The sequence below is a fragment of the Eptesicus fuscus genome, chromosome 6, assembly GCF_027574615.1.
Source record: "Eptesicus fuscus isolate TK198812 chromosome 6, DD_ASM_mEF_20220401, whole genome shotgun sequence".
In the NCBI taxonomy this organism is placed as follows: Eukaryota; Metazoa; Chordata; class Mammalia; order Chiroptera; family Vespertilionidae; genus Eptesicus; species Eptesicus fuscus.
The window spans coordinates 6,931,086-6,944,370 of record NC_072478.1 but is presented as its reverse complement, the minus strand read 5'-3'; the positions used below and the strand labels follow the sequence as shown (position 1 = coordinate 6,944,370).

Below are 13,285 nucleotides of genomic sequence, written 5' to 3'. Positions count from 1 at the left end.
ATGCGGGCAGGAAGCAGCACGGCGGAAGCAGGAAGCAGCTGTCTTGGGGGCGGGGCTAGAGGCGGGGGAAACACCCGCTTTGGTCCGGGATTGGCTGTGGCCTGTCACGCGGCCCGCGGGAAGGCTGTTCGCCCTCTGACCTGGCGTCTCCGCCGCCGCCCGGGCACGTTCTCGTGGCTCCGGCTCGCCCAGGGGTCGCGCGGCCTGGCTGTTCCTCAGGCCAGGGGAAGGGTGGGGGGCAGGGGCCGGGCCAGCGGGGCGCCCCGCATGGTCACTGGGGTCCTCGCGGCGCAGCGACTACGAGGACTGGGGTGGCCCCAGCCGCTCCCGTGCGCCCAGCACGGTCGGAATGAATGGGTGGAAGCGCTCTGCCCGTAGGGACTCTGGTCGTGTTGAGGTAGGAGTGCATTGACTGGAATTCTGGGGTGCTGATGACTGTTACGGGGCTCCTAATGCGCCGGAAACTGCGGGGGTGGGGTGGGGAGTGGAAGGAAAGGACCCGCCCACACTCACGATCCTTACTCCTTGAGTTTAACCCCCCACTTCCCGCAGGTTCAAAGGGGGATGGAAAGGGATGGGGGTGGGCAGCTCTCAGGTTTTTAGGGTTTCCGCTTGAAAACGTGTACGTCCTTGTTTTCCCTATGAAAGACCCAGACGTGGAATTGCTGGTAACAAGAAAGGTGCACCCCTCAGGCCACAGGTTTACTTATAACCTGAGCCAGGAGGACCCAGTGAGGGGCAGGTGGAGGGCAACGTGTCTAAAAAAGCTCCAGCACCAGGGCCTGGTCCCTAAGTGTTACTCAGAGGTTGGTACAGGCCCCCTCTATCAAGCACCTGTGAATACAGTCTGTGGTGTAACTGCTTTAATCACGATTCTATTTCGGCTTGGTGAGCCCCCGGGCCAGCAGGGCCCTCCACTGCTCCACGGAGATCCGCAGGGCAGGTAGCCCGCTGAGCAGACCACCTCACTTTCCAGAGAAAGTGGAGTGCCCGCGCTCCCTGCCTACACGCCTATCCCTTCACCCACAGTGTCACTGTTGAGATGACCATCTGGCCGGATTTGGGGACCCCAAGGCAAAAGAAGGGCTTCAGGGGGCCTGGGAAGGCTGGCTCGGCGTAGGTGTGCAGGTGGGACCCGCTGCTGGCGTTGTAGAAAGACACCTCCCCGGCCTCAAAGTCCAGGAAGACGCCCACGTGGCTGGGGGGCTCCGTCAGGGTGATGGGGATCAGGGTGGACACCGGGGGCTCATACTTCTTTCCCTTGCACAGCTGTACAACCCAGAATCCATTTTCGGGGGACTTGGGGACTCGGTCCGTCCGGCTCACGTTGTCCCTGCACACACCTAGGGCCCACAGCGCATCCCCTGTGAGGTTCATGCCCACCTCCCAGTAGTGCCGCCCTGAGGAGAAGGTCTGGCAGCCCACGGCACAGGGGTAGGCCAGGAACCTGTCCTTGCTGCAGGGTGTGCCCTCTGGTGGCGTGCTGAGGTAGTGCCTCTGGTGGCTCTCGTACAGGAGCAGGTAGGGGTACGCTGTGGCAGGGTCGGGTACCACGTTCTCTGCAGACAGGCCCAGCAACAGGGACGGGGCTGAATCATCCCGGTTCTCCCTGACCACCACCCTCCCAGGCCTCCCCTTGGCCGAGTCCAGCTGTGAGCCTGGGTCTCTGCACGGGCCGTACCCCAGCTGCCGATGTTGGTGGTGCCAAGGAGATGAGCTGGGGACCGTTTGGGCATCTGGGAGTGGCAGGTAAGGGTAGGATGTGAATTCCCAGTGGACATCAAGGCTCCCAGGGGTGGCTCTGGTCGAGAGACGGGCCCCACTTACCTTGGAAACTCTTGAGCACCTCTATCTGCCCGGGGACTCTGCAGACAGTCCTCAGCGAGATGGGGGTGGCCTCTGGGTACTGCACACTCAAGCTGTTCTTCCTCCAGAGGGGACAGATGTTACTGACCCCTCTGGCCCCATGTAGAGCCCTCCCTGCCTGCACCTCAGGCGCTCATATACCTGTCCTGAGGCTCCTTCATATCCTGCGAAAACACGGAGAGAGGGAGGTCCGCTACATCCTGTTAGGAATCTGGGGCGTCCCCAAGCCCCCTGGGTGGACATTTCTGGCCTGCAGAGCAAGGAGAATTCTTGATGCTTTCCCGTGACCCTCTTTCCAGTTTTCAGAATGGATCCCCATCTCTTGGCCACCCAGGTCTGCTGCTGTCCCCCTGCACGTTAGCAAGAACACAAAAGCTGTCCTGCTCTCGACTGGTGGGGAAGGCATGGGGGACCCAGGGGCGCTTCCACGCTGCAGGCCTTGGGCAGCTCGGGAGTTTTTAGTGGTGACTAGGCTGCTTTTTACTAGAAGACCAAGTATTCCCCAAAGTTGGGGCGAGTGCATAGTCCGTTAACTAAACCAGGACACTGTTGTCCCAAGATGCCAGGACATCTCGCCAGGAGACTGGTGCCGACCTTGCATGTGGCATTTGCTTCAGTTGTATAAACGCTGTGTGTGTGTGTGTGTGTGTGTGTGTGTGTGTGTGTGTGTGTGATGGCTCACGGCACGAAATATGTTTTTTGCTGTGGGTTCCATTTTTCCATACAATTCACAAGACAGTTACCCACTTGTCGGCCAACAGAATCACTCCCACTTCTCTGGCCCCCGCCCCGTGCAGGCCCATCCCTGGCAGGCCAGCTGCACCTGCTCCCCCATTCCAAACCCTCAGCAGGATCACATGACTTGCTCCTGCCTTGAACTCACCCAGCCAGACCTGGCTGGTGTGTCCCTGCCCCACGTCACCAAGGGGATGACGGCTGCCCCTGGGCCATCCCCCGCCCCTCAGACAAGGAAGGGAATGCAGAACACGGGTGTCTAGGACTGATTGTGTCCCCCAAGCCCACATGTTGGAGCCCAACCCCCAAGACCTCAGATGAGGCTATATTTGGAGGTGGGACCTTTAAAAGGTGATGAAGGCGAAATGAGGTCACAAGGGTGGGCCCTAATCCAATGTGACTTGGTGACCTTAGCAGAGCAGGACAGCTGCACAGAGGACGACCATGTGCAGACACAGGGAGGACATGGCATCCACACACCAAGGAGAGAGGCCTCCGGAGAACCAGTCTTCCAGCCTCCAGGCTGAGAGAGAAATGTTTAAGCCCCCAGCCCGTGGTGTTTGTCACACAGCCTGAGCTGATGAAGACACAGCCTTCCCTGTTGGTCTGTATTTGCCCTGGCAGGTCCACCACACCTGGGCCAGAACGTGTGTCCACCCCACCCAGCCAGGTGAGCAGGTGAGTCTCACCTGCAGCATCTGCAGTGGCTCCCGAGTGCTGCAGTCCTCCAGCCGCAGCAGCAGGGTCTCCAGGGAGCAGCTCTGCTGCTCTAGTGCAACCATACTCTCCCGCAGCCTGGCAGCCGTGTCCTGCTCCTCCTGCCGCAGGGCCTGCAGGAGGCGCTCCTCCTCCTCCACTAGGAGGGCAGCCATCTTCTTGAACTCCGTCACAATGAGCCGTCTCTGCTGCCTCACCTTCTCCTGCAGGTGGGACCTGGAGGTGAGGCACTGCCAGCGGACTACCATCCTGTGCCCCCCAACTTGGAGGGGCCACTCCGGGATGCCGGCACATCTCATGGCCACAGTGACCCACAGAAAACCAGCACAGCTGGGGGGCGAGGGGCCACACAGAGCCCCCATCACTGTGGGGTGACCCCATGACTCCAAATGGCCATCAAGGCCTCTGTGTACCCCTCAGTCCCTGCTTCAAAGTGGCCAATCGGGGCTGAGTGCACATTCTCAGCCCTGACTCAGGTGGGAATTCCGTGCCTTTCCTGGGTCTTGTGCTGTCATCCACCTCGAGGGTCTACAGGTTCTAGAAGCCCTGCAGTACCCTGGGGCCTGGCCAGGCCTTCCCGCCCGTTCCTCAAGGTCTCAGCACCTGCCTGCCACTCGGCCAAGGCCTGCTGCTCCCTGGTCTGCAGCTTCTGGGTCTTCTCCATTTCCTCCCGCAGGTGCCCCATGTCACCCTCCAGCTTCAGCTGCAGACAACAGACCGCGGGATAGGAGTTGGAGGCCCCCTGCACGCCCACATCAGGAGGTGCCTCTGAAGCTGCATTCTAAGGGGGATGGACATACACCCCATAACATGCCCCTTGGGCGTGAGGATTATTTTGAGCTGGAGGCAGAAAGTCACCTTCTGAGGCTCCTGTTAGGTGACTAAAAGCAGAAGCTGCTGAGGAATGAGGGTTGCCACGAATCCGCCTCCCAGGGGAAGTTTTATGGCTCTGAAGGAGGTGGAAAGTGGGATACCACTGATGAACTTTATCTTTTGTTAGTTTCCCCAAAATATTTACTTTCTGTTATGATCTGAATGTTTGTGTCCCCCTAAATTCACATGTTAAATCCTAACCCCCAAGGAGATGGGGCCTTTGAGAGGTGATGAGGTCTGAAAGGTGGAGCCCTCAGGAATGGGGTTAGTGAGGACAGTGAGAAGTGGGCTCTCCATGAACTGGGAAGGAGCCCCCACCCGACTAAGCTGGTGCCCTGATCTTGGACTTCCAGCCTCCAGAGCCATGAGCATGTTCTGGCTGTTTATAAGCCGCCCAGTCTTGTGTTCTGTGACAGCAGCTGGAATGGACCAAGACACTTTCCCAGTTGCTGCCCTTGGGAGCCTGTCACCTTTCCCTTTGTCTCTTCTCTCCAAGTCCTATTCCTTGTTCAGATGCCACCTAGCCAGCCGTACACATCGCTGTGCTTTCTTCCCTGTGACGTGTGCGGGCCACATGAGTTAACAGTTTGCCTTTCTCTCCTTGATATGTCTTTTCTCAGTCTGATTTAGGGTGGAAGAAAAAGGGCTCTTTCCTCCCCTACAAAGGGTCACCTGGCCTGCCCACACAGATGGCTTTGAGGCTACATTGTCAGCCTGGGCTCCTGAATAACTGTGAAGGGGATGCTCAGCTGGCCCTGCCACCTGCCTGCTTTATTGTGGGAGCTACAGACACTTCCACTGTGGGGTCCACCATAAGGGGCTGTTTGTTACAGCTGCTGTTCTCCTATCTGGCTGATACACCCCTGGACACACAGACACAGACCTTGACCCCTGGGCCCACCTTGTGCTCCTTCACGGCCTCCTCCACCGGGACCACTCTGTGAGGCCGGTGTTCCTGGGACTCCCTGCAGACCACGCAGATGGGGCTCTGGTCATCTTCGCAGAAGAGTTTGAGCACCTCCTGGTGCACCTGGCACAGATCCCTGCTCTGGATGCCCGGGTGCTGTCGTGCCATCTCGGCCACCTTGGTCAGCAGGCGGTTGGGCCGCAGGGTCCTCTGGGGGGACAGCTCGCGGCACTCGGGGCAGGGGAAGACCCCCCTGCGCTTCCTCCTGCCCTTCTTGCCTTTGGCCTTCTCCCAAGTCAGCCGGATGCACTCACGGCAGAAGTTGTGGCCACAGGTGGTCATCACGGGGTCGGTGAAATAATCAAGGCAGATGGAGCATGTCGCCTCCTCCTGCAGCTTTCTGGAAAGTTCCACGGCATCCATGGCTCCTGGGAAAGAAACAGTATCCGGCCACACCCTCTGCCCAGAGCCCCAGGCACTTGAGGTGTCCTCTTGCAGACAGCACTGAACACGGTCCTGTTAGGGCACCTGGCTTGTCTTCAGTGCGAGGCATAGGTGCCTCTGAAAGCTGACACCTTCTCCACAACCAAGTTCCAGCCAGGTTCCCTAAGCTGCCACCTGTCTCCGCCTAGCCATGCCCAGTGTTCCATTCAGAGCCATCCCACCCCGCCTATGATGAATGTGCAGGAATCCTGCTAGTCAGTTTGGCAAGAAGATCCCTCCCCATTTCTCTTCATTGTGATTTTCCGTCACTAACCCCCTCACCTTGCCCTTGGCCATCCTACCACCTTGTGGGCTACAGTAGGAGATGACCCCATCTACCTCCCTATTGCAATAGTCTTGGATAAAGTCTGCCTTGCTGCTTTAACCAGTGTCAGAACCAGTTTTTCTCTAACAAGACATCCATGCAACAAAGGAAAGGAGTACTTTAAAAGGAAAAATCAGTTGGAAAAGTTCTCTGCTTGACCAAACTATTCAGGCTCCCAGAACTTTCCAAATAGGCCCTGGGCTTCCATGTTTGTGTCTGCATTGTCCGAGTTTAATTCGAATCCCAATGTGTGGGTTTAGACAGAAGCCCCTACCCAGAGGCTTCCTGTTAGTAATTTCCTATCACTAACCCACCTTGACCAGAAATCCCCACTGGCCCATCCTGTACTGAGAGTTGAGCTTTCTGTGGGGTTCTGTGCTGTCCCCTACTGCAGTCCTGAATAAAATGTTCTTACTGCTCTAACTACCACCCAGCTCTGGTTTCCTTTGCCAAGATGCAGTGCGAAGACACACGATGACTCATGCATGCACACGTATGCACAAAAACATGTACTCACACACACAGGGGCACATGCACACACTTTGGTGTTCGAACACCCATGCCCTGATGCAGTTCAGATCCAGTCTCCCCATGCACCTCATGGGGTGGTCACTGGGGTGAGTCAGAGCAGACCTGAAAGTCATTTCTGAACCACAGCACTATCCGGTCCCTGCCCTGCCATCACCCAGAGAGATGGCTCTGATATTTCAGACACTGGGTTCACCCTGTGGAAGCTGCCTCTACGCAGAGCCCTTGGGGTCAGTCCCTCCTGCTGCCTACCCCACCTGAAGCCGGATGGGCGTAGGATGGTCTGGTGGGCACCGGTCTGGGCCAGGTTCGGGGGAAGGGGGCCAAGGACTCTGGGTCAGTGAGGTGGACCTTGGCCCTCGGTCCTGGGGATGCTCCTGTAATTAGGGCTAAACCAGGTGATCCTTCTGGTTCCAACTAATAACCACCTTCAAGCTGGGGCCTCAGTGTATGGGCGCCCACAGGGTGACCACCCGACCGCCCCTGGATAGACTGGTACTCACCGGGGAGAGGGGTGCACGCTGCCGGACCAGGCGCCCCGGACCACGACCACGAGCGCAAACAGGGGCGCTGGAAAACCTGCGTTTGCGCCACAGAGACCAGGGGGAGGGGGAGGGGGAGGGACGGTGGCCTCAGGGGCGCGGGCTTTGTGGCGTCAGCAGAGGCTAGGAGGCCTTAGGGCGGGGTGCGTGAGTGTGCGGGGAGGACTGGGGTGGTGGTGTCAGCAGCCAGGGGCAGGGGCGGGAGCAGACTTGGGCGGGTGAAAGGTGGAGGGCAGTGGGTGGGGGAGGGATTTTGGATAGACCAACGGGGATGGGCCGGGGGTGAGGACAGGGACCGTACCTTGTCCCTGGATGGGGGTAGGCGAGATGGGGGCAGAGGGCGGACATGTGGTATGAGGGATAGGAAAAGCTTTGGGAAGAAGGGGAGAGGGCAGCGGGGGCGGGGCGGGGGGGTGCCTGGCGTTGGGAGGAAGGTGAAGGTGATAAGGCAGCAGAAACCGGCGCCCAGTTGGGGAAGTGATGGGGGTCGTTGGGAGAAGTGATGAGGGTCTGGGCTCCAGGAGGCACCCGGGAGGAAGGAGAGGGGCGGCGCCGGACCCGGGTTAGGAGGGGCGGGCGGGTTCAGAGGGGCACCGGACAGGGTGGTCCCTGAGGGTCTTGCCAGCGGTGGAGGTGGTTTTGGTGGGTCGCTGACTCCCAACCCTGCCCTAGCCCTGCCCTGGCCATTGGCTGCGCGCCCCCGGAGTCCTGCCCCTGGGAGCGACATATGAGGAAACTAAGGTTCGTGCCGCCGCCAAAGGGCCGAGCAACAGACGGGCCGCATCTCCGGGGCGCGCGGGTGTAGACGGCCCGGCTGCGGACGCGGACAGACGGCTGGCTTTCCCGGTGCGGAGCGGGTGTGTTTCTTGGGTTGGGTGGTGCCTCCTTAGCGGAACACGACAGGACGGAGTCGGACCGCGCAGTCCTGCCTGCGCCCGCCGGTGCCGGGAGGGGAGGGACCGGGGAGGGACCGGGGAGGGCAGACAATGCTCATCGGAGCACCATCCGCGCGTGCCTTCTAGGGCCCTGACTCAGGGCATGGGCTGAGGGTTTCTTTCAATTTAGGAAATTGAATTTAGAAAAACTTTAAAACAAAAATTAAAGGTAACACACAAGAGAACAATGGACCCCATATATAAATTGTCCAGATCAGTATTTCACTGTATTTGCTTCTTGTCCTGTTCTTTAGTATTGGCTGAGGGTTAAAAAAAACAACAAATCCCACAAATCACTAGATTCACCTCTACGTGCTTCTGCAAAGGAGAAAAAACTTTCCCCCTAACCTCTTGGTTCAGTGGCTGGGGCTTGCTAATTTAACTGAAAAAGCCTGATCACAGGAAAAAAACACGCACACATACCAGTTTGTAGTATGTATTTGGGCTTCCACAAAGGAAGTAGCTGGCTTGTTAAGCAGGTAAAGTTAAAAGTTTTTATGTAAAACTTAGGGGAAAGGAAGGGGGAGAAATGGCCTCTGGGAAAAACAATTAGGCTTCTTTAGGAAATACCAAAAGGGAGTGGACGAAAAGGGGCCACAGACCAACCCAGACAAGCTGGGGGGTGGGTGGGTGGGGGGCTGTGTCAACACAAGCAACACTCAAACCTGTGAAGAATTTTTGTGAGCTTATTTGAGCCAAACTGGCCACAATTGTCAGGAAGCAAAATCTCAAAGGATTGAGATAAAGCTCTGGAGAATGGCAGTTTTGCACCTTATTTTATACACTAGAGGCCCGGTGCATGAAATTCATACACGGGTGAGTCTCTAGGCCTGGTGGGCTAGGGCCTTCCTTCATTCCACGCTGCCCCCTGGTGGTCAGCGCATGTCATAGTGAGCCCTCCAACTCCCAGTCTCCCGGTCAAACGCCCGAGGGGACACTTTGCATATTAGTCTTTAATATATATAGATTACAATCAAAAGAGGGGATGTGGGTTACTTGAAATCCACTGTGATAGATTAGGGAGGTGGGAGAAAGCAAAGGGGAAACCTCTGGGATTGGATAAAAAGTCAAGTGATAGACACACTTTTAAAATACATATATTTTTATTGATTTCAGAGAGGAAGGAAGAGGAAGAATCATTGATCGGCTGCCTCCTGCATGAGCCCTACTGGGGATCGAGCCCCCCATCACACCCGTTGGTTGACACACACTTCTTTTACTGAGGTGGGTGCAGGATAGTTAACAGTCAGCAATTAACTCAGTAACGATGAGATTACTAGTGGTCTCTGCAGAGCGGTGCTGGGGTTCTTTCCCAGCATTAAGAAGGGGTCAGCAATCTGGAGAAAGTCTGTGCATAGATGAAGTAGGAGTCCAAAGACGAAAGATAGTTTTGAAAGGCATTGGGGGTCAGAGGAGCTTCAGCTGAAGGAGCTAAAGACTTCTCCTTGACTCAGGACCCCCTAAGGCAGTGGTTCTCAACCTTTCTAATGCCGCGACCCTTTAATACAGTTCCTCATGTTGTGGTGACCCCCAACCATAAAATTATTTTTGTTGCTACTTCATAACTGTAATGTTGCTACTATTATGAATCGTAATGTAAATATCTGTGTTTTCCGATGGTTGAGAACCACTGCTGTAGAGCCTAAGACCATCGGAAAACACAGATATTTACATTATGATTCATTAACAGTAGCAACATTACAATTATGAAGTAGCAACGAAAATAATTTTATGGTTGGGGGTCACCACAACATGAGGAACTGTATTAAAGGGTCGAGGCATTAGAAAGGTTGAGAACCACTGCCCTAAGGCAAGGTGGAGATAATACACTTCAAAGGGTAGGGTACAGAAGCATTGTCAGAATGGGGAATAGCCTACAGCTAGCTGTTCAGGTGTTTGGCCAACAGGAGGCAATAACTTGTAGATTAAGAAGCCCTGAGCTGTCTGGCAGTAGACAATCATCCTATTCAGGTTTGGGGGAGATGCCTATTAGCTGTTCCAACAGGTAATTACATATGTGACTCAGCCCTTGTTGAGCCCCCAAGTTTCATCAACCTTTTGACAAAACTCTTGTAATTATGACATGCTGGAATTGGCTCCTGGCAAGTGGTGCCTGTGCTTTGAGCGGTCCAGAAAAAGGAAACTTACTTTGACAACCCAACAATACATTAGTGTAGATGCAAAAAGACAATAGACAGACTTAGTTATGGAAAAGATTGACCTTTTTCAGGGAAGACACCAGCCTGGGACATGTCTACCCACCACAAACTGCTTTTTAGCTAGAAAAACTAATTTCAGACCATCCTTTGTTACTTTAGGTCTCATAATACCCGAACAACTGGAACAACTCCTCCAACAGGCTTCCTATTCAGCTCTTTCCTTAGGGATAACAAGTTAGGGTTTGGGTGCTAATGAGCTCCGCTCCTATAGTGACAAGACCGCTAAGCTAGTGCCTGCAGTCTTGTAGCAAAGACAGGGTGAAACAGCGGCAGCTGCTCTTTGGGAGGGGGAGTGAGCGAAAGGTATGCTGTTCTGCCTTTGGGAGAGGCAGGCGGTTTGTTAGGACTGTGAGGAAGGTGTACTGAATTCACTTGATATCATGGCATCATTGGCTTCTGTCCCTGCATAAGCTGGGGCTGCCTTTTCTCCTGGTGTGTCTCCTTTTCTAAAGCCCTCTCTTCCTCCTCTTGCTCCCTGTTGTAAAATACTGAGGATGCTACTTTTAACATCTCTTCCAGAGGGGTGGCTGGCCCCATTCCTAATTTCTGTAGTTTCCTCCTAATATCTGGAGCCAACTGGGTCATGACTTTACCTCTTAGGATAATTGCTCCAGCTGGATCATCAGGATCCAGACTGGTGTATTCGATCAAAGCTTCCCTTCGTCTTTCTATGAAGGAGGTGGGATTTCCTTGGGGACCTTAGTCAGTGGCTACCAGTTTATTGTAATGAACAGGCTTCTTTTGGGAGGCTTTCATTCCCTGCAGGAGGCAGCAGAGCATGTGGTCTGTGGCCCACCGCCCATCCTCTGAATTGTAGTCCCAACTAGGATCAGAATAGGGGAGGCCTCCGCTCCTGGTGGGTAGTTACCGTTTAGTCTGTGGGTTTCATTTGCATAGGCTAATGCCTTTCTCTTAATACTATCACTTTCTGAGACGGTCAGGGCTTCTTGGAGGGTTAGGTTAATATCCCTCCAAGATAAATCATACATTAAGGTAAGCTTCCTCCATTCTTAGATAAAATCCCCAACCTGTCCTTTATGACTGTGGAATCTTGCATTTTAAATGGAACCTGAATTCTTACTATTTGCCCCTGTCCTGGGGCCTCCCTCAAAGGGAAAAGTCAAGGTGGTATTTTTTTGTTTTCTTTGGAATCTATTGCTTTATCTGCCCCCTCTCCCACCCTTCACTAGTTGATTCAGTATAGGGTGGTGCTCGTTCTGGAGCAGCTGGTTGTTGGGGCTCTATGGGTGGAATTGGGCATTTACTCTCAAGATTTCGATCCTTTTTTTGCTATGGCCACTAAGAGTACAGGGTCTATCTTACAGCTCTGGTATAATTTGGAGTTATTTCTCAGGGCCACAAAGACCTGGACCTATGGCATTTCAGTCCACTTGCCCTGCCTTCAACAGGATCAGTTTAATTATGAGATTGTATTATAATTTAGGCTCCCATTTCTAGGCCAAACTTCCCCATCTCCTAATTTATATTGGGGCCAGGCTGTATTACAAAAGAAAAGTAATATTTTTCTTTTTATCTCAGTTCTTTAAAATGCATCCCGAGAGGAGAATCTTACGGTATTGAATTTTGGTTTCCCATCTCAAAAAGACTAGAGGAGCTCTTAGGAGAGAATGGGCATCCCCGTTCTGTCTTCTATGTTACCCCTGGAGAAGGCATCCCTTCTCTGGTGTAGGTTTCCAGACTTAACTAGTCCTTACTGTGTATCCCCCTGGGTTTCCAGGCTTAACTAGTCCTTACTTTGTAATCCCTTGGAGTCTCTATTCTCAATTGATTTAAAACCTCCTTGGCCTCCTTCCCTGTGCTATGGGGAGGCCAGGGGAGGCCTTCTGCCTTCTGGGTGCACTCCTATCCTATTTAAGTGGCAATGCCAACAGTTACTGGCCCGTCTTTCCTGCCAAAGGCCCTGTGGGAGTAAGAATTGTAGTTTTCCTAGTCCGGTTGTAAAGATGGGACTCTTCCAAATTCTTGTACTATTCTCATTCCCTCAAAAAAAAAAAAAAATCACTATTCAATACATTGTCCACTAAAATGTCTGAAAATCTGCCATTCCTGTCTATTCCCCCTGTCCCCTGTCTCACAGGTCCTGTGGAGCCATGCATAACAGATGCCTGAATAGTATGGGCAGTCCTTCCTTTGTCCATATCCAAACAGGTAATTCACTGATATCCCCTAAGTGTTGGTAGGGCCCAGCAGGACACAGCCAACATTCCCTGCTGTGCCTGTCAGCTTTTTCAAGATATTTGACAAATAGACTTTGAACCTCAGAGTTAGGTATTAGAACCCAGAGTATGCACATGAAGACGGTCCCTTTATCCCATTTATTCCATAATTGGTACAGAACCAGTCCCCTAATTAATGGGGTGGAGTAAAGAGCCCGAATTAGCCTGGCAAATGCCTTTAGGATCAATTTGCTTAACTAGAATGTCTTGCCTAAACCTTTCTTTTACAGAACAACAGGCTGTTGGTTAACAGCCTCTGGCCAGTGCCTTTTTCTGACAAGGTCTGTAAAGGCAACCTAAGAGAGGAACTTTCTCTGAGTTTCCTGGATAATATTTCTGAAACCTGAGAGGTCTCCGGTTAGTTCTTTCCCTTGCCGCCCCACAGATGCACACTCTCCCTGTCCACATTTTCTACAAGGGGGTACAGATGCAGATAGAGCTTCCAAAAGCCATGGGAGGAGGGGGGCGGGGCCGAGAGGAGCAGCAGGCTGACAGCTGATTGATGACTTAATTTATTCTTCCAGCCAAGCTCCAGAGGCAGAAAAGCTAAGGATTTTATGTGGTAAGTCAAAGTGTGCTGCTTGTGGAGGGGTCTCCCAGAGGCTGTGAAACTGCTGGTCATCCCCACACCTTCTTTTTTTTTTTTTTTTTTAAATATATTTTATTGATTTTCCACAGAGAGGAAGGGAGAGGGACAGAGAGCCAGAAACATCGATGAGAGAGAAACATCGATCAGCTGCTTCCTGCACACCCCCAACTGGGAATGTGCCTGCAACCAAGGTACATGCCCTTGACTGGAATCGAACCTGGGACCCTTGAGTCCGCAGGCCGATGCTCTATCCACTGAGCCAAACCGGTTTCGGCACCACACCTTCTTTTGTGCCTCGGTTTCTCTCACCGGCTGAACAACCAGTGGGG

General features: G+C 53.7%; 1 protein-coding gene and 2 long non-coding RNA genes across 5 annotated transcripts; 2 read left to right on the top strand and 1 right to left on the bottom strand.

The window, feature by feature from the left end:
• The first annotated feature begins 4 nt into the window (after nt 1-4).
• Nucleotides 5-6,332, top strand: LOC129149371 (uncharacterized). 2 transcript variants are annotated; one of them, XR_008556283.1, is made up of 2 exons: nt 5-397; nt 3,995-6,332. It is a non-coding gene; the product is annotated as an uncharacterized LOC129149371 (long non-coding RNA). The 2 variants fall into 2 exon arrangements; XR_008556282.1 differs by lacking the exon at nt 5-397 and adding an exon at nt 2,545-3,540.
• On the bottom strand, nt 849-7,037 carry TRIM17 (tripartite motif containing 17). Its single transcript, XM_054717151.1, has 7 exons — nt 6,938-7,037; nt 5,093-5,526; nt 3,926-4,021; nt 3,291-3,521; nt 2,008-2,030; nt 1,828-1,928; nt 849-1,559 (listed from the first exon to the last, which is right to left on the bottom strand). Exons 2-7 carry the CDS (start codon nt 5,519-5,521, stop codon nt 1,012-1,014), a joined length of 1,428 nt encoding a protein of 475 aa, XP_054573126.1. The 5' UTR covers nt 5,522-5,526; nt 6,938-7,037; the 3' UTR covers nt 849-1,011.
• Nucleotides 7,038-7,786: 749 nt separating this feature from the next.
• Nucleotides 7,787-12,923, top strand: LOC129149372 (uncharacterized). 2 transcript variants are annotated; one of them, XR_008556284.1, is made up of 4 exons: nt 7,787-7,822; nt 9,028-9,135; nt 12,229-12,299; nt 12,892-12,923. It is a non-coding gene; the product is annotated as an uncharacterized LOC129149372 (long non-coding RNA). The 2 variants fall into 2 exon arrangements; XR_008556285.1 differs by lacking the exon at nt 12,892-12,923 and adding an exon at nt 12,598-12,674.
• The last annotated feature ends 362 nt before the right edge of the window (nt 12,924-13,285 follow it).